Source organism: Scaptodrosophila lebanonensis, unplaced genomic scaffold (genome assembly GCF_003285725.1).
Source record: "Scaptodrosophila lebanonensis strain 11010-0011.00,11010-0021.00 unplaced genomic scaffold, SlebRS2 tig00000155-arrow-arrow-pilon, whole genome shotgun sequence".
Classification (NCBI taxonomy): domain Eukaryota; kingdom Metazoa; phylum Arthropoda; class Insecta; order Diptera; family Drosophilidae; genus Scaptodrosophila; species Scaptodrosophila lebanonensis.
Window position 1 is genome coordinate 395,044 of NW_022060594.1, and position 22,098 is coordinate 417,141.

General features: G+C 40.9%; 4 protein-coding genes across 6 annotated transcripts; 2 read left to right on the plus strand and 2 right to left on the minus strand.

Moving 5' to 3' along the window:
* Positions 1 to 1,857: 1,857 nt before the first annotated feature.
* Positions 1,858 to 3,880, minus strand: LOC115629490 (protein KBP homolog). The gene has a single exon (XM_030525964.1). It carries the CDS (start codon positions 3,756 to 3,758, stop codon positions 1,956 to 1,958), a length of 1,803 nt encoding a protein of 600 aa, XP_030381824.1. The 5' UTR covers positions 3,759 to 3,880; the 3' UTR covers positions 1,858 to 1,955.
* Positions 3,881 to 4,756: 876 nt separating this feature from the next.
* LOC115629502 lies at positions 4,757 to 6,651 on the plus strand. The gene is made up of 4 exons (XM_030525981.1): positions 4,757 to 5,030; positions 5,100 to 5,244; positions 5,299 to 6,305; positions 6,370 to 6,651. The coding sequence occupies exons 1-4, from the start codon at positions 4,860 to 4,862 to the stop codon at positions 6,535 to 6,537; spliced, it is 1,491 nt and encodes a 496-aa protein (XP_030381841.1). The 5' UTR covers positions 4,757 to 4,859; the 3' UTR covers positions 6,538 to 6,651.
* A 2,779-nt stretch (positions 6,652 to 9,430) lies between these two features.
* Positions 9,431 to 18,823, minus strand: LOC115629497. 3 transcript variants are annotated; one of them, XM_030525974.1, is made up of 9 exons: positions 18,727 to 18,823; positions 18,220 to 18,357; positions 18,053 to 18,165; positions 17,901 to 17,978; positions 17,757 to 17,839; positions 17,478 to 17,694; positions 17,368 to 17,414; positions 16,793 to 16,884; positions 9,431 to 11,857 (listed from the first exon to the last, which is right to left on the minus strand). In XM_030525974.1, the coding sequence occupies exon 9, from the start codon at positions 11,854 to 11,856 to the stop codon at positions 9,703 to 9,705; it is 2,154 nt and encodes a 717-aa protein (XP_030381834.1). In that variant the 5' UTR covers position 11,857; positions 16,793 to 16,884; positions 17,368 to 17,414; positions 17,478 to 17,694; positions 17,757 to 17,839; positions 17,901 to 17,978; positions 18,053 to 18,165; positions 18,220 to 18,357; positions 18,727 to 18,823; the 3' UTR covers positions 9,431 to 9,702. The 3 variants fall into 3 exon arrangements, with proteins under 3 accessions (XP_030381834.1, XP_030381835.1, XP_030381836.1); XM_030525975.1 differs by lacking the exons at positions 17,757 to 17,839; positions 17,901 to 17,978; positions 18,053 to 18,165; positions 18,220 to 18,357; positions 18,727 to 18,823 and adding an exon at positions 17,092 to 17,308 and having other exon boundaries at positions 17,368 to 17,424; positions 17,478 to 17,511; XM_030525976.1 differs by lacking the exons at positions 17,757 to 17,839; positions 17,901 to 17,978; positions 18,053 to 18,165; positions 18,220 to 18,357; positions 18,727 to 18,823 and adding an exon at positions 17,092 to 17,308 and having other exon boundaries at positions 17,478 to 17,497.
* A 503-nt stretch (positions 18,824 to 19,326) lies between these two features.
* Positions 19,327 to 21,150, plus strand: LOC115629474 (protein KBP homolog). The gene has a single exon (XM_030525945.1). The coding sequence runs from the start codon at positions 19,327 to 19,329 to the stop codon at positions 21,148 to 21,150; it is 1,824 nt and encodes a 607-aa protein (XP_030381805.1).
* The last annotated feature ends 948 nt before the right edge of the window (positions 21,151 to 22,098 follow it).

Sequence of the window (22,098 nt, forward strand, 5' to 3'; positions counted from 1 at the left end):
ACAAAAAACAGCTGTTTCACATAAAATAAACAAGCAATGCATTTGCCTACAGCTCATTTATGTTCACCTGTTAGACAATGATGGCTTAAGCATTAAAAGGGCCCTTGCGAGTCAGTGCTAGAAAACTTGATGACGTCATTCACAGCGTTCCTTTTCTTGTGCTTGAATGTGGCTTCGAAACGCAAAGTAGGGCAGTTTCAATGTAGTCGGAAAAATTAATTTACATAATATAATATAATCAGATATATCAATATCTAATCTATCTAACTAAAGTGGCTTGGGTTAAATGCTTTTAGTTTGTTTTTTAAATAAATTTGGATAAACCAGCTATTAATGATGCAAATGGCTTCGGTTAAGTTCTTCGTATGAGAAGCGCGGACGAGGGCACCCAATAATTGTAATTGGTGCTTATATGGCACGATCCTTCAATCGATCATGTATACGTACTTACCATATCCATTAGAAAAAGATTGTTTTTAGTAATTAATTATATTCTTCGTATTTTATGGGTATAACTTGATTTGCTAAGTAATATGACTTAAACTTAATTTACAATATAGAATACAATACAATATAGAGTATGTCTATCTTTTAAAACAATTAATTCGTTAACATAATTACATGCTTCATAAATTTGTTGTTTTATCTAAAGAACGAAAATAAGTACATTTAAATTATTGACATTATCACTCCAAACCTGTTTCTATGCTTTTATAGTTTGCCAACATTTTATATTTAATTGTTCATAATTATTATCTTAAGCAATTATCCATAAAAAAAATTGTTTTACTAAGTTAATGCAAATGAAATCTTTTAAATTATTAAAAGAAACTTTCCCAAGAAATTACATTTCTAAATTTTGTCTACACGTTTGAAAAAAGATTGAAAAAGGATGCTTAAAGTACTCATATATATTCCTGATTGACATGACAAGACATAGCTTTTTCCGTTTGTTCGTCAGTCTGGATGAACGCCGGGATTTCTGAAACAGCAAAGTCCACCCACGCAGCACGAGTCCGTCTGACTGGATGATCGCCAAGATTTCGGAGACGGCTAAAGAGAATTATAATTGTATTTCAAGATTTAAAATATTTATTATTCATGTGCACAGTTAAGGTAAAAAAAACCGCCTAAATAGGCCCACAATATTTTGATAGCTTAGGCCGCAAATCAATAGCAGAAGCAAAGACAAACAAAATCTGTTTGTATGTTAGTCGCAAACGAAAAGTAAACCATTATGCAATAACTTTATTTTGGATGTCAACAAATGGAGTTTTAAAAGGTTGCAACACCTCTTCTAGCATTGTCTGACCAAACGGAACCACAATATCGTTAAAATATACACAATCCTGGTGTAAACCGCCGCAAGAGGAACAATTGATCAAAAATAGTTTATGTTTTTATGACAATTTTGTTTATTACATTTTTCCCCAATTTTGCTTATTTTTTAAATTTATAAGTATTTATTATTGGTATTATTGGTTTTCATTTGTTTGTGCCTTTTAGAAATGAAGAAGGTTCGGGAAAACGCTTTCTTAGCCGAACCCAATATTTGAAGAGTTTTTATAATCCGGTTCCACAAAATTTGATCGAATTTATATAGCGCAAGAAGTTGGATAACTATACTGACGAACTCAAAACATGGGGTCTATTCTGGTTCACGCATGGCCGCACAATTTCCATGAATCCTAGCCAAAAAACATTTCATTTGGATGCCGATTTGATCAGTTTTAATGAATGTAACGTATCTCTACGCCAGCGTATTATTTCTGCACCAGCACGAAGTAAATCCAAAGGTAGATTTAAGCGATTTCTGCAATATAGCGGCCTCCCTCTATGAGAAAGAGAGGGGGCAAGTGGGCGGAGCATCAGGTCTCTGTTAACGAAACATTTATTTGGGACTAAAGCATTAATAAATACAAAACTGGTCCTGGAACGTTCTATTGTCTATCTAATTAGGCTACTGCGTTCGGAGAAGGGGGAGGCAAACGTCCTTTGATGGCCTGAATTTTGAGGGGAAGCAGTTGCAGCATTTCGCGCACCACGCCAATCTCGCCATGCAGCGGCATGGCCGCCTCCTTGCGTGCCTCGCACTCAGTGCTGAAACGCTGATAGAACTTCAAACAATTGTTAATGTGCTCCAGTTGCTGGTGCGGATTGCCGCTAATGAGCTTGTAGTACAGACGGCCAATGTGGAAGTGGGCATAGAGCATGGTGCGCTGCTCCTCTGTGTCCATGTTGTTGCGCCATTCGGCGTCGGGGCTAGGTCCGGCCATGTAAGACTTGATGAAGGCCTCAAAGTGTTTGATGGCCTTCATGCAGCTCTGATTGACCTTCTTGATCTCGTCCGGGGATGGTGTATTCTTGGCCTTGATTATGTCCAGCCTGACGTCCAGAATGGCGGCTTGCGCTGTACCGGCGCCATACCAACACTCGCGGCAGATCTTTAAATAGAAAATGGGATCCAGCAAGTCGAGCAGGTCTTCCAGGTACTTGGCACGACGCTTCTGCATTTTCGCCTGATTTTCGGGCACCTCCTCAAAGAAGGCAATGTATTCGTAGGCTTCAGCATAGTCCTGTATGATTTTGGCATACTCTGTGGCATCGGTTTCGGCCTTGTAGTAGTCCTTGGCCAGATCCAACCACTCGTTGACAAAGTGGAAGACGAGCTTGGCATCGTCAAAGGTCAGACAATAATCGCACGAAATACGATTCTCACAAGCCGTCAAGTCCAGGCCCAGAAAGCGATAATCTTCGTCTGCGACGCTCAAGCGCTTGGTGGCCTTTACTACTGTCTCCGCGTCTACATCATCATCATCGCGCAGCAAACGCAGCTTGGATGTGTGCAGCAGATACAGACCATATTTGGCCCAACAGCGGGCCACGTCTGCATAGCGATGTTTGAACGTCTCCGAAACATCATTGCGCTGCTGCTCCGTCATTTGGGGCTTCAACATATGTGCCTCGTGCTCGGCCATAATTAGCGTGGCGGCGGCCAGATGGTGACGCGCCTCCTTGAACCGCTCCTCTCCGATGTAGTACTGGGAGAGTGTCGCCGTATTCAGAGCAAAGTCAATGGGATCGTACGACTTATATTGGAGCTGGCGGTGCAGCGTGCGGTGACAGAATTCGGCCGACTTCTCCGGCTCGCCTAGATGGCCGTACATTTGGGCCAGATAGAAACAGCATAGCGTGTAGAGATTCTCAAGCTCTGCTGGACCAGATGCCACTGCCGGTTCGCACTGAGCGCTGTACAGATCTGAAATGCCAAGAGCGACAACGCCGCTGCCCTTGAACTGCTCGTAGCTCTGATCCGCCTTCAGCAGCAGCTTAGATGCGCGTTCGTACTCCTGACGCGTGGCCAGCACAATGCTCAGCTCATTGACGGCTCCTATGTAGGGTATGATGCCTTCGCCGGTGAACTTCAGCGGTTCAATCAGGTCTATGCACTGCTGTAGCAACTTCTCCCCCTCGGTTGACTCCTCGGTGTATATATAGATGCGTCCCAAGTCGCGGCAGACGAATGCCAAAATGGCTTTGATGCAGAGCTCGTCCTCGCTACCATCGGCTTCGTTGGCTCGTATCGAGAGTAGCTCGTCGTCCAGCTGCTTCTTCAGATTCTGGAGCACGTCACGCGCCTTGTAGTGTGACCTGTAGGGATCTGTGGGAGGGTCATCGCGACTCTCTGACTCTACCAGATTGTTGGCCTTCTCGTAGAGCTCCTTAAAATCGCCGAGAACTTCTTTGGAAATCACCATTCTTATTTTTTACAATTACTGGGTATTTAATTCTAATTTAGATTGTGTTTATCATCGGACAGTTCACATGTGATTATTATTAATACTTTTGCCAGACCGTTCGATGCCTACTATGCTATTGCTTTTGGTTTTGAAATTTTACTTTTATTTCAGTTAGCCATTTCCCAGCAAAGGCTGATTGAGTTTTGTATATTAGGGATGGTACTGTGACCGCAAATTGAATATCGACACCGTGTATCGAAAGCTAATAGATATATCGATATCTATTCGCAAGCAATACGCGCCATACAAGCTTCTATAAGTAAAAGTTTGATGGCGTTTAAAGATACACCAAAAATGCATTGATAACTTTACGAATATGAAATAAGCGACAAAACGCTACGATAATTCATTTCTCTATACAGATAATTTTCATCATTTCGTCTTATTTTCTAATCGCTACTTGACTTAAAGTCCCGTTAATCTTTCATTATTCTTTTATTTTTTTTACTAATGAAACCATTCAATATATTTTTTAAAGATTTTAATTTGAATTATTGAGCCAAAGCAGCAACAACAACAACAGCTGCTGGCAGAGCTTGGAAAGAGATTACATTTATGGCTAGCACATAAATATGTATGTTGAAGGATCAAACGCATACTTATGTATACATATACATACATACATACAACTATGTATGTATGTATGTAGTTATTCACAGATTGCATCGAGAACAAAGTGTTCTCATAATCAACTTACCACTTTTCCCAGTAATCCGGCAGTACGAGCAGCAAGCGCAATGAGTGCTAGAGTCACTATGTTAGGACGGACGATAGGCGCTTCGTTTAAAATAACATTTATTTAAGTAAACCATTGCATCCATTAAATGGCGTATGAACATCGCGCACATTTCCAAAAACAACATTGTCGAACACTGCTTGATACATTTGTGGCAACACTGCTCGCCCCACTGGCCAGCTGTTGCGCCCGGCATCCAATTAGTTTGAAGTCGCAATACAAACAAACGGCCTTGGGCCGTGCATATAAAATGCGCCAGCAGAGTGGAATTTCGTTACACCTACTGGTGAAATTGCATGGAGAATACGGTGTAAATAGAAGAGATGTCAAGTTTCGGAACTGAATTTGCAGAAATATGGCCGTCGGCCGACTTTCAACCAGAGTTTAGCCCATTTGGCAAGCGTCTGCTACAAAAGTGTACAACCATAAAAAAGCCCCAAACAACTGCGGATGTGCCGGCGTTTATCAAGAAATCTGCAGAGTTTCCGCTGCCGGTAAGTGCTTGTGCCTCAAGGAAATCCCCGTGCATGTAAAAGCAATTATAAACTCTTTTCCAAAACTAGTTTGGCATAAACACATGCCGAGTCGTGAGTCAGCCACGCTCTCGACACGCATCCATTGGTCAGCAGATTGCGTCAGCCTATCCCATCATACACGAGCGGACCTTGACGCTCTACCTGCAGTTCTTGGAACACAAAGCCCAGTGGGGTAAGGTCGCAGCAGCATAATGAGTGAATTATTTAATATTGTGAAATGCCGCAGGTAATGAAATCGAGAAAGAGATTTACTCAGACCTGTCCCTTTGCGATTTCGTGCAGCGCTTGCTGGCCAAGCGCTGTGTTAGCTTCTTTGCCCGCAACGACAAATTTCTGCTACTGTCCGGCGAGCGCGGGGCCAGCGGGTTTGAGCCCATCGGCACTACGGCTGAGGTGGCGCCGCTGCTGCTGCGGAATGTGCTCAGCTATGATGAGATAAAGCTATCCGCTCTGCTGTCCGTCTCGTCGCACACGGAGTTCATCAACGATGGCGCGCGCAGCAATTGCGGTGTTGTGGAGCGCAATAGAAGAGCCATTGAGGTGGATGGTGTTATAATGGGTCTGATTGGAGCACGTCTGTCGCGCCGGAATCTGATGGAGTTCCAGGACATTGTTATAGCGCGTACGCAGAATACCAAGGAACATGGTTATGGCCAAGCTATCGACGCATCCGCAAATACACGCGCAGCCGACTATCGACGTTTGTGGAAACGCTTCTATGGTACCCGCGACTATCTGCATGGCGAGGTGGCCATTAATGAGAAGCGTTTCGGCGTTTCGGGCAACAAGCAGGACGTGTTTGACAATCTGGTGATGAAGCGTCGCTACGCAATCGCCTTCGACATGCTCCTGCTTGAGGCGGAGGCCCGTGCTCGATTTGCTGACAAGTCGGCCTATATACATGTCGTGGGTTTTGGGTTGGGAGTATGGCGCGTGGCGCCGCAACAGGAGCGCATATTTTTGGAGACATTCGAGCAGCGTCTGCGGGAATTGGCGCCACAACTAACCCACATAGGCGTCGTGCACTTCTCGTGGTTCACGCTCAGTCGCTGGCAGGGACTGCACAATGGCGCCGTTATCGAGTGCTCAACACATCCACAAAATGGTATACGAGTGCTAATCTCCAAGAGGAATCCAGCTGCAAAACTATCAGCCCCAGAGCATGAGAACATGTTACTGTTTGTGTCGTACGCCTGGGATGGGAATGCATTGCCGGGCAATGAGTTCTGGATGGTACCTAATAATATATACATATAATGTATGTAAATAACTATTTCAATTTTTGAATTGCTTGCAGAAAATGCTGAAATCAACCGGAGACTCGTCCACAGCCTGCAGCACGCTAATCAGCGAACTGCACAATCCGCACATAAATACGGAATACTGTAATGGTTGGAATTTGCATGTCGCCTCGCCACGACACGGCGTATTACACATAGCGGAATATGTGAAAGGGGTGTTGTAGTGCCAGTTGCGCTGTAGATAAAACGGGGATTTACATTCGTCCTCCATCAATTGTTATATTTATGACGCTATTGTAATGCACTATTATACTGTAATAAACTAAAACATTTTCCTATTTATTAAACTCTTATAAATTAGCACAAACTTATAACAGTTGCATATGCTGGTTGCGATTGTTCTTCATCGGCTGTTATACTTATTCGCTGTTATACTGTTGCTGTAATACTGCCCAGTGTTCTATTCATTAAACTGTTACACATTATGCACTGTTATATATACGGTGCGTGTCCTGCTAGACTGAATGGTTCGAATACCTGCTCAACTGTTATATTGAATTCGCCGCACTTGCTGCTGGTTTGTGCAACGGCTGCCATAATTATAGTGCAGAAATTTGCAAGCCGGGTTTCTGAAACTTTAAATAAATAAATAAAAAATTTTGTGTCCGCGCGACACGCAATATAAGTGAAAAAGAATGGTTGTATTGGAAAGATTTAATTAAAGTTTATTTTTTTCGAATGGTAAGGGGGGCCTTTATGGAACATGGATAGGTAGAACATTGATAAAAAATCCGATAATGGCTAGAAGAACAGCTAGAAAATCCACTCAAAATTGATAGAAAAACCATGATATACTTGTAGATACACTGGTCGGCACAATTATTTTGACGAGAAGAAAATCATACATTTTTGTCAATAACTGGTTATTGGTTTAAGATATCAAAGGAAACTTTTTTTCTCAATTCCATATTGGTATTACAAACTTAAAAATAATTCAAAGGATATATTTTTATAAGAACTTTTAAAATTATAAATCAAGGTAATTTTCATGGGTTGGCATAAGTATTTTGACAATGGATATTAACAAAAAAAACAAAGCTTAATACTAAACAAAACATAAGAAATTGATGGTAGATTAATAAAATGTATACCCGCCTTTGGCTTCGATAACTTTTTGAAGACGTCTTGGAACTGAGTCCACTAAATTTTGAAGGACCTCTAATGGTATCTCTTTCCAAAGAGAAGTGACCTCGGAAATAGTTTCTTCTTCGGTTTTATGCAAAGACGCATTTCTTTTACGTTTTACAAGAGACCACACATTCTCAATAACGTTTAAGTCCGGACTTTGTGGTGGCCAATCCAGAGTAGTAACACCAACATCGGTTAAAAATGCTCTTATCATTTTGCTTTTGTGGCATGGGGCGTTATCCTGTTGCAGGATAAATGATTCTCCAATCAGCCTGTCACCGGAAGGGAATGCGTTTTCGTTAAGGGTACTCAAATATTGTTGCTGGTTCATTGAGCCGGTGATGGGAACGAAATCACCTAACCCATTGTACGCAATGCATCCCCAGAACATGACTGAGCCTCCGCCATGGCTCACTTTTTGACATACGGGGATATTTTTTTGTCTTTGAAACTGTGGGAGCCTTACAAAAATCTTTGTTTTTGATGAATTGTATTCAAAGGAGCTTTCATCTGTCCATAGAACGCTTCTCCAAAACTCTTTTGGCTTATGCAGATGCTCCTTTGCAAAAGCCAATCTTTTGAGCTTGTTCACCTTTGATATGTAAGGTATGTCCTTCGCTTTGTATGTCTTAAAATCTACTTCTTTTAGGCGTCGCCGAACAGTACGCTCACTGATTGGAGTCTTGGTCGACTTATTCCATTGATCTGCAGCAGCTTGCGGCTTTAAATGAATATTTTTTTTAAATTCCCGCAATAGGACTCGATCTTCAATGGGTGTTGTTTTGCGGTTAGCACCTGATCTAGGCAAGTTTTTGACGTCATTGTGGGTCTTATATTTGTTAATTTGATAGTGGACTGTTTGCCGCGACAAATTATATTCATTTGCAATGTCTTTTGGTGCTACGCCGGCATTAAACTTCGCCACTATTGAGGCTCTAACAACATAACTTAATTCTGTCTTTTTTACCATTGTATCGATTACTTTTGAATCAAATTTTAATGAAAATAATGTAAAAAGGTCAACAAAAATTGTTACACCAAAGTTATTTTAGTATCACTTGATAAAACGTACGCGAAAACGGCGACAAGGTTTGGTCAAAATACTTATGCCGTGCCTGAATCCGCAGTCAACTCACATTGTCATTTGTAGAAAAAAGGTGTGAAGAGTAATAGACAAAATATTTTGCCTACATATTGTTGTTGCTATGAACTCAATATCCCGTATGAAAATTGTACCGTTATTCCTTGAAACTAAAAGCAACCAGCACCGATAGTCGTGAGTACAGTTCGTCAAAATAATTGTGCCGACCAGTGTATAATAGTTTCAATTTCGTCAGCTGGCTTCGTCACAGAATAGGTTGCCGATCCAGCAGTCCTCACAAAAGCAGTTTCACTTGAATAATAAATACACGTTACTTACTGTTTTATGTAATCAATACCTCTCGTCAAGGGCGTAGGCAGGAGGGGCAGGGGGGAGGGGGGGCCAACGGCCCTAGAAAAAATATTTCCATATAAAGTCAACCACACGTTCATTATTATGACGCACTATTTCGCCTTAAAATGGATCGGCGTTGGATTTGTTGAAGTTTTTTCATTGATCATATGCATAAATTTTTTTTAAATGCATCGGGCATTATTTAATCAACATTTTAATTTTTTGGCCCCCCTTTGGTAAAAGCTGGCTACGCCCTTGCCTGTCCTCATAAATACTGTATATTTTGTCAGTGAATGAATGAGCTTGGCTGAGCTGATATACAGATATATCGGTATATAACTAAATAGACAAAAAAAAAGAGTGCATTAAAATTCTTTGAATATGCATAGTTGAAATTTTTGATTAAAACAGAACCAACTCCAAGCCTTGCATAAATCCATGGGAATATTTAAATCACATGGATCGTGTGCTGATAATAAATAATGTTTACAGTGTCGATTTTGCGGTTTCCCACTTAAAATTTTTTATTGAATGCACACACTTTTCGAGCAGAACTCATTAAAATAGCGAATAGAAAATTGTGTTAATTTAGAATTTAAATTGAAGTCAAAGAATACTTTGCTTGGTTTGGGGCCGAATTGGAAAGTGCTAAGTTGAGAACATTTTATAATTTGCGATGAAGGTTTGATTATTGGAAGCCGAAAAAGTGTGTCCAGAAGCTTTGAATGCGTATTTGCCTTTGAGGCTAAGAAAAATGGAAATAAAACTAGATTTTGGGCTTACGAGGCCGCCCGCTCTTATTGGAAGTGCCTGAAACAGGATCAGCAACAATTGCCTGAAACTTGGACTTCTTCTTTTTGTTGAGGGGGATGCTATCGGACATTACTGGGCGATCGCGGTTGCAAGGCACCTTGAAGCCATCATCCAGCTCGTACAGAATGCGCTGGATTTGGGCAACCCTAACCATTGGCTTGGCCTGCGACACTTTTTCAATTTGCAGCAATTTCTTAAAATAAACGTCCCGCTCGATGCGCAGCATTAGGAGCTCCATTTTCTGCTGCTCCTGCTCCCAGCAGTAATAGCTGTTGGCATCGTCCCCCGAACTGGTGTCGACCAACTCGCCCTCGAGCACCTCGTCGTCGTAAATATTCAGCTGACAGTTTTGACGCTTGGCCACTTCGTCCGGAATGGCGCGTTCATCGCAGTCGGAGAGCGATGAGAGCGAATCGGTGTCGGGAAAGCTGATGCACAGCCCCTGCATGGACGCATGTCTTTGGCTGGGCCTGGGTGTCTTGTCAGGATCCTGACCATTGTCTGCATTGTCATCATTGGTCGCCATCACAATGGGAGCTGGTGCTGGTGCTGCTTTCTTTTGTGCCAGCCGGCCTGCTGCACGCTCAGTCAATCGCTTGACCTCAATCGGGTCGATACAACCAATCTTGCTCTGGGAGCGTTCGCCTCCTTGCTGTACAGTTGTTCGCTTAGGCTGCGATCTCTTGGGTGGGGTGACCCGTTTTCTTTGCAGCTGCTTCTGTTGAGTGGCCTTTCCTGGGGCTGGTTTCGCCGATCTATCTTTCACGGTTGCGTTCACCAATGTTACCAAATTGAAGGTCTCAATCGTTGGCTGCTTCATCAGCAGGCAGAAAAGATTATCGCTCTGCTCTGGCACCGGTTGTTTGGCCAAACGCATTGGAATGGGCAGTCGGCTTTTTAGTTGACCCGCGACCTGCTTGGCTTTTATAATCCCTTGCCCCAGATTACGGGCTAAACTGGGGGCCCTTTGCTGCTGCACAGCCTCAGCTCGCCTGTAGGATGGCAGTCTCGTCTGCTGTACCGGCACCTTTGGCAGGACACTGCTCATGCGCGTCACCGATCGTTTCATGGTGACATGCAAGGATTTCTTAACGCTGTCCATCGACTGTTTAAGGCGTGGCAGTTGGCTCATCGCTGGTGCCTTCGCTCCTCCAGCTAGCCTCCGCAGCTGCGGCTGCGGCTGAATCTGTGATGTCCTCCTATCGCCCATTGGCGGTCGTTGTGCAGCGTTTCGCACCAAGGGCGTTGTGGGAACTGCCTGACGAGTGGTTGGCTTCGTCAAAGCTGTATGTTTCGTCTTATCTGGGCCCAGCTTGTTTTTGCCCATAACAGCTGTCTCTGGCTCTGCTGCAGCATTATTGGATTTGGATAGTTCTGTGGGTGTAATTGGTGTGTCTGCAGCTTCCGCTTTCATTGTCTCTTGCGGCTCTTGCTCGTCCGCCTTGTCCTCCACTGGCGACTGTTCCGGCTCAACAGACAACGGAAGCGGATTCTCTGCCTGGTTTCTATCTGGTTCTGCTTCGATTTGTTGCAATACGTGCCCACTTTGCGAACCGATATCGAGTTCTGAATGGCTGCGCTTTAGCTTGCCTGGTGTGCTAGCTGTGGTCAGCTTTTCAGGGTTGGGCGTTAGGCTGCGCTTTTTAGATTTCGCGGACACCTTTGCTTGGCCAACTGCAATAGTTTGGTGACCCCGTGCCTTGGGGGCGTCGTAATCTTTGCATTTCTCTTTGTAGTTCGCCATGAAGAAGTGGCGAAACCACAAAGAGAACGCAAAGTTATCTTGGAATCGCCCCTTCACCAGCTGTTCAATCGGTATCGGTGTCTTCACCTTCATTGCAATGAAGCTCTTCTGCAGCAACCTAAAGTTCTCAATGAACTCATACTCCTGATTCGATATAAACTTCACCTTGTTCAAATTCACACATCCCGGGAACAGCATGTCCATCAGATTGCAGTAAGCGGCGCCTGTGCACAATTGCTCGATCTTGTCCAGTTCCACCTTGAGTAGCGAGTTGACCCATTTTAGGATGTCGGTGCGCGACCACTGTTTCAACGTGTTGTGCGTTGCACACACATTGGTGGCGCGCCAGGCCCGTTCGCTCATTCTGTAGGAATGGATAGTAGGGGATATAAATACTATAGAGATTATATATAATATATGTATATACTTATACTACATAGAACAAGAGAGAACGCTACAGTCGAGCAAGCCCGACAGTGTAATACCCTGTACCCAGGTAAACTTCCGTCACTGAGTTATATGCGCCCATAGCAGCAGCAAAAAGAGGAAGAAGAAGAGCGAACTTGTTGCTGCAGTTCCTCCCCAGGTTGTACTGGCGAGAATTTGTTTCGCTAATAACTTTTCTTAGAATTGACCGAATTGAAAAATATTGAAATTTTTTTGAAAATTTTGAACAACAGTAGACAATTATATATATATTATGTGTGCAAAGTTTGGTTTAGGTAGCATTTGAAATGTGGACGCTATTGACGAAATTCTGTAGCGGGGGAAGGGGGGGAAAATTAAAAAAAAAAAAATAAACTCGTCCTTTCTCGGACCTAGGAGAATCTGGATGCCAACTTTGGTTATTCTAGCTTTTATAGTTTCTGAGATCCTCGCGTTCATCCAGACGGACGGACAGACGGACGGACGGACGGACATGTCTAGATCGATTTCTCTCGTCATGCTGATTCAGAATATATATACTTTATGGGGTCGGAGATGCTTCCTTCTGCATGTTACATACTTTGCACAAACCTAATATACCCTTTTTACCCTACGGGTACAGGGTATAAAAACAACAGAATGTTCCCGTGAAATAAAGTAAATATTGAAAGAATTCTTACATTTAACTTCTTGAATAATATATACCTAATTCGGTTTTTACATGGTATTGATTTAACACGTTTTGAAAATTAAAAATTTTATATATGGTTACACGACTTTATTCCATTTAGCAATGCCAATGTCTTTTTTTACACGGTATTTTTTACCGTGTCTCAACAGAATTAAGTGTGCAGTGAAACCTACATTTAGGCGACTAAAATACACACAATCATAATAAATAACAATCAAAAATAAAAATGAAGATGCACCTTGACTTATGACATTGCAAATAATTATAAACTAATAGATTTTCCTTTTGCAACCATTCCAGAGCTAAATAACATAACATTTCATTTGTTTTGGATATTTCCCAAGCACTACTATTATTTTGATCGGACAAAGCTGAGCCTAATTTTATAAAAATCTTGTATGAAATCATATGGGAAAGAAGTATTAGAAATAGGATAAAAATTACGGATGATCAAACTTAATGAAAAGTATCACTAAAATTATTTTGCATGCATTTGAAACGTCAATTACAAAGATGTACGCTTCGTGCAAAGAGAGATTTTATTTTAAATTGTATATAGATACAAGTACATCCAATTTAAAATACAGCATGTCAGAGTCCGTTTTCAAGAGATAGGTCAAGAGAGTCTCCGCACAAGAGAGGCGAAGTTTCTCTAAAAAGTAAGTGTCCGTCTAGAGGGGTATCCGTTAAGGGAGTTTTCACTAAATAATTATTATCTTCAATTATCTTTACTATTATTAAAAAAAAGAAACGCAAAAATATTCACTTTCTAATTTAATAATTTAAAATAATGGCGAAGTTTCTCTAAAAAGTACAGCAAAACGAACGTTCTAGAACAGGTGTCCCCCTAAGAGGGGTATCCGGTTAAAAGAGGTGTCGTTAATTATTATCTTTATTTATCTTTACTTTTATTTAAAAAAAAAGCGCAAAATTGTTCATTTTCTAATTTATTAGAAATATTGTATTACTATCCTAAAGTTTAGGTTTCAGTTCATGAAGTTAAAAAGCTGAGTGTATCATTACTGTTGCAGAGTTCTGAGGCTGGTTTCCTCAGTGGATTTTGCCAACCACTCTCATCGATGAATTGGGCGAAAACCGCAACTAAAACAACACGAGGCTGCTAATCAACTTGATGCGTTCCTCCTAAATTCCCATGACGCCCAGCCCCTCTACCCCTTCCCCACAGCCCCATTATAAAGTGCCCCCTTCCACGCAATGTGGCTGAAGTCCGGTCCGGCAAGCAGCAGCAAAGTGCTCTGTTGGCATTTGGCAATTTGAAATTGAATTGCTTTTATGTTTTATGGCTTGGCAGCCATGGGCCCGACCCTCACACCCGCATGTGGGTAATTTAAATGGTCAAAGGGGTGGTGAGTCGTCCACCAAGACAGACCACACATCCTTTTAGTTACTGGACAACAACAGATTTGTCACCATGTCTGTGTGTCTGTGTATGTGCAGAACAAATAAACAAACACTCGAATATTCTGTGCAATTTATTTGTTTTACGATTACACACTCACCACACACCCAACCCAACCGAAAGCCACAATCGCACAAACTCCATACTCGGTAAATACTTAGACATGACATGCTGACACACCCACTTGAGGAATGTAGAGAACACATGGAGCTTAGCCCCCCCCCCCCCCCCTTGCTCATTTTAAACAAAATACGCAGACCCCCCATCAAAGCCACGAAGCAGGAACGAGATTTTTGGAATTCAAACTGAATGTGGATGTGGGGAGGGACACGGTAGGGGGTAAAGGCACGTACTTTCAGAAACCACAGCGTATTACCACAGAATTGGTTAACATTGCCGCAAACTATTGGTTGCAAGCTAAGTGCGAGTGGGAATCAGCCTCCCCCCCCTCACCCATCAGCCTTGTCGTTGTCTTAACGCATCACAAGCAGAAGGAGGAGGGCCTTCGTTGCCATGTTCCTGTTAACTACCATAAGAAGAATTCTTATGACACAACAATTCTGAATAATTGTAATATAAAAGCATTTACGTTTTAAAAGGTATTCCGAACTCAAAAATAACAAACGACGCTACATTTGACGCGCCTATAAATGGGGTAAGTGTGTAATCGACAACTTAAGATAACTCTTAATTTGCAGAAGAAGAATTCTTCAGACTAAAGTGTACATTAATTTAATATGAAATGATTTCAAAAAGTTACGTTTCTTATAAAAGTGGTAGTTCCAAAGCACTATCGATTGATATCTTCAGATAACTTTAAACTAACAGTAGAAGAATGGCTGTTATGTTACAAAAATTCTGAATAAATGTAATATGGGGCCTTTCTATTCATCTCCCATAAGACTATATGACATGAGACATAATAATCGTATACCACAAAAACTGAGAAAATATAAAGAATTTTGAGCTTATTTTGAGTTTGAGAAGAAAAGTTGTAAAGCATTCATGTGCTAATTATCGAAGTCCTCAAACAAAACACTAAGCTGATTATAGTTTTCAATCTCATGGCCTTTTACGACGCTACTTGAAGATACGACATTACTTGAAGATACAATTACGTAAATGCTTTTTTCTCATTACATACATTTTAAGTTATGGGTTCTTTTATCAAAAAATTATGTTTCCCCATATACAAGAATAATAAAATTGGAATAAAATCGAATGAAGAACATGGATGCTTGCTCGATCTGCCCAATAATTCACTTAACTCTTTGTAGAATTGAAATTCAAATGAAAAGTTCACTTGAAATGGTTACCCAACTTTGATAGTTTTTCATCACAAATACTTTTCTTCCGTGGATCTCTAATGGCATACAGGTAAGAGAAATGTATCCATATAATAGTTATTTGCTAAGTCTTAGGCAATGCAACGAATTCCGAAGAATTGAAATAAGAATTGTATTAATATTAAAAAAAAACATAAATACTAAAGGATGTCAGATGAATATTTGTTATAAAAAAGAGTATTACCAACAATTCTTGCTTTCCCTAAGGTTAATAGAAAAGTTTGAAATTCAGCCCTAAAACAAGTTAATAAGTTTGATTATAACTATGTCTTAGAACGAAAGGGCTTAAATATTTTAAAGAAATTCCATTTCATCAACTCACCCACTAACTGTTTCTCTTTTTGCGTAACAAAAGGTTTTTCATTTGCTTTTTTTACCACACACTCTGCCTCCTCACCCCCCACACCCAACAACGCAACCTGCCGACACAATCAATTTTTGAGTCACTTACTTGACTTGGTTGGGTGGTTGGTTGAGGGGCTGGGGAGAATCGGAACTCCGTTTGTTTTGGAAACAACAAAAGACCACAGAGTCCCAACAACTCACTCTACTATTTGCCGCACTTAGCATTGAGCCTAAAAGCTTTCATCCACAAACCTGCACGCGCACACTCTCCCACTAATCTCATTTTCCTACTATATATGCAATTATTTTTCCTGCCCGAACAACTACTTGTCTGGCACTTTCCTGTTATTGCTTTGCGGCTGTTAATGTTTTTGATTTTCATTTTGTTTTTGGGTTATTGCGGATATGTTTGCATTTATAATTCAAATCGATGGCAAGCACATTCATGATTTTAATTGAATTTCTATTTCCCACAACTCCTCCCCCCCCCCCCCCCCCCCCCCCCCCCCCCTCACACATCGCATTCGATTTGTTAGTCATGGGTGGGGCTCTCTGAGGCTCATTAGGCGGCCGATGGTATGAGACTGAAGTCCGTGCTTCCTTGATTTGTGCTCCCCTGCCCAACTCCCTCCCACCACAAAGCCACCCTTTTTCGCCACTTGCCTCAATAATTGTTGCTCCCATCGCTGCGCTCGTGGGCCACCTTCCTGCCCCGCCACTATGCCGCCCCCCGTTCGATTCATTTTATGTTTCAATCACGTCAAGCAGACAATAACACCCCCACACACACACACTCTCACATACACATGTTGAACACCGAACAGCTGCATAATAGCAGTCATCGAAATTGAATTCCATTGCCGGTTCGATCAACCATAGCAGAGCAGAGCAGGGCAGGGAAGGGCAGGGTAGAGCAGAGAATTCATCAAGTGGCACGTATTTTTGTGGTTTTCCGTTCGCAAAAATGTGCGGCAATTGGGGCTAAAACAAATCAGCGGCGTATGAGCCGCCTTGACCCAATTGTTTGGATCATAAATATATATTTAATCAAGCATGTTAATGTATACTTACTTGGACTATACTTGCTTGCTTGTATTCGAAAACTAAATGCTATATAAACGACTGTTCATCAGATCGATCAGAACGAAATGTTCGCAGGCGCGCTGTGAAGAAAGAGACAAAGACTTCAACTTTGCTTTGAATTTAAGGACTAAGCTGACTTCAATTTGGTGACCCCCATTCAGACGAACAGCTGGCCACACTTAAGTGCATCAGTGCTTGGTTTGAAACAAATCCTTCAGCTCAAGGTTGATTTATCAATGCAGACAGGACATAACCGGGAAGTTATCTTTCACATTCCCACTACTCACCACAATACTCTCACTCTCTCTGGACTGAGACCGGCTGGTTACTTAACACTCGTAACAGATTAGGCTCAACAACTTGTATTTATGAGAAATCTAGTGGACCAGCGAGGTCCTGTTTCTAGTCTATAGTATATAGTCTATATCAATGGTAAAAGCTAGTAATGAATATAAGCTGTTTTTGCAGATGTAGAACAAACAAGTTAAATCACTCGTGTCGTGTCTATGGATATATAAATCAATGGAGGACTAAAATCATTATTGCATTCCCTCTACACTCACCTGTATCGGAATTAGCAAGGTTCTATTTGCCTCAATAAATATTGATTCTAAATTTGACTAAGGAATAAAATCCTGAAGAATATGAAAACGTTGAGATTTTCTCTACTCACCACAAAATAGGAACTGATCTATATTTTAATCAGGTTCTAGTTGCTCAAATATAGATATATATATAGAGTGCAATCTTTTCCTTCAACTCACAACAAAACTCGATCTGTTCAACTTGATCTGCGTTTAATGCGTTGCTCAATAAATATTGATCACAAATGCTAGTGAGGCTGGCAAAATTCTAGCTTCTATCGTTGAAGAAATAGAAGATACTAATATCTGAAAACAATGGTGATTTAAATCAGAAAAGGCTTTTGAAATCTAGATATCTCACAACTCACAATAAATCTCGAGCTGTTCCTCTTCTCGTTGTCCAACTTGATCAGTGCAAGACGTCTAATCCGTTGCTCAATAAATATTGATTCTAAATTTGAGTAAGGAATAGAATCCTGGAGAATATGAAAACGTATAAAATCTTGACTCACCGCAAAATAAGAAGTGCTCTATATTTTAATCAGGTTCTAGTTGCTCAAAAGGTATTGGTGATAAAAGGTACTAAGAATCTGAAAACAAAAGTGATTTAATTCGTAAAAATATAGATATCTATAGAAGTCTCCAAATATTTCGTGCAACTCACAACAAAAATCGAGCTGCTCTCCTCGCCCTTCAACTTAATCAGCGCAAGAAGTTTAATCCGTTGCTCAATAAATATTGCTCAAAAATGCTCATAAAGGAGAGCAAGTTGGAATTCTGCGGAATTATTTGTTATTTTGTGAATCTACAGCCGAAAGAAATGATACTTACCACAAAAATAGAATTGGTCTTTTGACCAGTGGTGTTCCGCTTCCTAAACTTTTGTCGAACATAAGCCGATAGGTATTGTGGTCAGTAAAATAAATGTAAGCTTTCAGTTTCTGTGCTTCGTAATTTTCTGTAAGTTATCTGTAAATATGAAGACTTAAATCGTAACTCCTAGCCTCTCTTGATATATGTATGAAGTTTTATTTATGGACATGTAAAGGTAATGTGATGAGTCTGTAAAAAACGGATATTACTGTGAGTAAGAGCTCCCAAAATTATTTCATGGACTTTAGAAAATAGGCCCTTATTGCTGTCAACAATTCACAAAATAGTGCCACAACCCTTTTTGGGCGAAAGCGACGTTGACAGCTTTGCATCTGGCAACGCCACACAAATGGACAAAATGAAGCAAAAATAGCAATTAGATACAATTTGTGCATGGGTATACATATAGTCCCTGGGTGAACTCTTTTGCTCTTGTGTGTCTAGATACTAAGTAACCTGCACAACCTCACTTCTGGAGTTGAGGATATATCCTTCGGCGACTCTTCACTTGCAACTTAGCTAAATATCTGCTTCTGCTTTTACGGGTTTAAACTATTGTGGACTATTTGGAGTTTTCGGCTCCGAAGTATGTGATGGAATGACTTCTAATACGTGGCTTTTTGAATTCACAACGAAACAAATCAATTACTATACTCACAGATATGAATGTACTTTTTGGGTTTTTCCACTTTATTCTGACAGTGTGCCCAGACCAGTGACAGACACTAAAATACCAAAACATATATGATTGTCTTAATAGGACAGTTGTCGCAGCGACACTTGTCTTTTAAAGCGACTATCATTTCTCCGTTTATTCACAAAGAGAATTCTAAAAATGTATGGTAAACATAAGTATGTAAATGGCATTAATCGATTGCTCGCGATCCAAACAAGAAGGCATGTAATCGAAGTGGAGGAATTTCATTTATTGATATAAAAAAGACTAGAAAATACTAGTCACAAATTCAAATCGAAGCAGGCACTCTAATATCTGACTTAATAGAAAGCACTTCCGAAGACAAATATAATCTAAATTGGTTGAACAAAAAAATCCAGATAAATAAAATGGTTAATTTAAAAGCTATTCTCGACGATATCAAGAAGCTGTACGGCAATATCGATAGTTTCCTCCAGACTGACCAGTTCGATGAAACAGATCCGTTCAAGTCCTACTACAATTCATGTGACTTGCTGATTGATATGAAAAATCAGTTGGATAGCGAACTTGGCTCGATACGCGACCAAGGAAATGGTGCCGACGAAGCCGAGTTCCGTCTTAACACGCTATTGGCATGTGTGTGTCGGGACTTGGGGCGCATCTATATCCATATCGGGTCGGACTCTGACGGGGAGCAGATGTTGCAGCAGTGCATTGACTTAATCGAACCGCAAAAACTGACCGCCGAAGGCATTATCCCCTACATAGGCGCCACCATTGAACTAAGCATTTCACGTGCCTTTCAAAAGGAGTTCGAATGCGCCATCAAGTTGCTTCTGAAGGCAGTCGATGGTTACAAGATGTTCCAGTTGAACGGGAATCTGGCTATGGACATTGCCGATCTGTACAACCCCCCAAAATTGGAGGTGCTTGCGGTTGGTCCGGCCGAACTGAATAACCTCCACATAATGGCCTTCTATTATTTGGGTCAGATATACAATGAAATGGGACAGTTGGAGAAGGCCTCCGAGTTCTGCCATGAAACGCTTAATCTGCATCGCAAATTCAAGTTGTACGATTCACTCGAATTTAGCCTAAACGCAACCACACTTTCGTATTACTACGTCGAAAAGGAGCGCTTCAAGGTGGCACGCACTCTTCTCGCCGTCGGAATCGTGACATTGGAGCAGCTGAAGCTTCAGTTGGCGAAGCCCCCCATGCCGATGAAGCTGGGTGGTAATAAACCAGAAACGTACAAGAGTTATTATGCCAAGATAGCGCGCTGTTGGGCCCTTTACGGTCTGAAGCTCCTCAACTCATCCAAGCTACGTTTGCTAGACAATGATACCGATGATTCTGACGATTCGGACATGCAAGCAATTGTCAGCGCCACAAAACATTTGCAGCTGACAATATCGGATGAGGACCATATCTTTTCGCACCTTGACTTATCAGTCTATGAGAATTCTATTTCTTGCAATTATTGCCTGAGCTTCGATGATGCCAAGCTCGTATTTGATTTTGCTACGAAATGGTTGGAACGAGCCAAAGACCACTTCAAAAGTAAGTCCGATAAGACTGATTATCTGGAATTAATACTGGATTATGCTGAGGGCTGTAAGAACATTGCCTATTTCGATGAGAATACCGAGACTCAGATCCAAATGGGAATGCGCGGTGTCCAGTATATTGAAGATGTGCTCGAAATGCTGGACCCTCAGTTGTGTTTGAAGTTCTGCCGCATTTGCTGGTATGAAGCCGGCTTACTATACTCCACTCTCTTGGACGATCATCTGCATAACATGGATCCCATCAGCAACAATCCATCGCCGGACGAAATCAAGAACGTGAATGAGAGCTGCTTGAACGGCATCAAGCACTTGGAGGCCTTCATCAAGTCCTATAAGGAAGCACCCGAACTAGACGCAAAGTGGTTCGAAGACATGGACCTCGAGGGGGAACACAATATGCTCTATGCACACTTATATCTTGGGCGTTTCTACTCAAAATTAATTTGTAACGACCGCAAAAAAGAGCTGGAGAACATTCAGACCAGCCAGAAGCTATATCAGCGCTTTACTCATGAAATCAACAAACGTCCGGCTGTGGCTGAAATTCTAAGGCCCGAGATGGGCGTGGCGCGAGAGATGTTGCAATTGCTGCAGCTGAAGATTCAGATTTTGAGCTTGTACTTGAGGGCGCTGGACGGTGCTCATTCATCAAACGCCTAGATCGCTCTAAAATTCTACCTATTCCCTTCTAATTGTTTCTTAATGATTTATTCGAAATAAATGTTTGTTAATAGTTCATAAATCTGTTCCTGCCTGTTCTTCTAGCCTGATTACTATGCTCTTGCCCAAAGGCATTGACGCACTTGTATTGCTTTTCCTGGAATGTACCTCTGTGTCTAATATACATAAGGATGGACTCTGAATATCTATTTAACGGTCGTGCTTAATGATCACCCTTGAACATTAGTTCTTCAAGAATTTAATAAAGTCTTCGAGAGCGTTATAAGCACAGATCCTTACAGATTGCACTACACTTACATCAGCTCCTTGATGAGCTGCTCTAGATAAGTGCATGAGCGAGGACGAGTTCCGTCGGAAGGATAATCTGGAATTGTATTTTTTAGATTCGCAAACTGTTGACTTATCCAGAGAACCCATTATTATAATTAATTTATTTTATTTGACTATTTTTTTTATAACTGCAATTAAAGATGGTTCTAATTTAAATATAATTCCTCTTATTCCTATTATTTGAACTTAAAAAAGAAGGTAACAATTATAGTATTTAAAAAAAAAACGATATGTATGTAGTTCCATGCAAAAAAGCACTCTACAACCAAAACAAGACTTCAATAAAGTCTCCAGGTTCCATTATTATAATTAATTAATTTCATTTTATTAATATTTATATTACTGCAAAAAAAAAACAACTATAATTTAATTATACTTCTTATTATTTCTATTATCATTTTTTTTATTTGAAAGAGAAGGCAACAATTTGTGAAGAAGAACTAAGGCTAATGCCAGGCTAGCCTTGTATCGAAATCTGAAAAAAATAAACGGTATCCAGTATTCATTATTATAATTAATTAATTTCATCCTATTATTATTTATATTACTGCAATTAATGTTGACTATATTTCTTAAGATTCCTATTATTATTTTAAT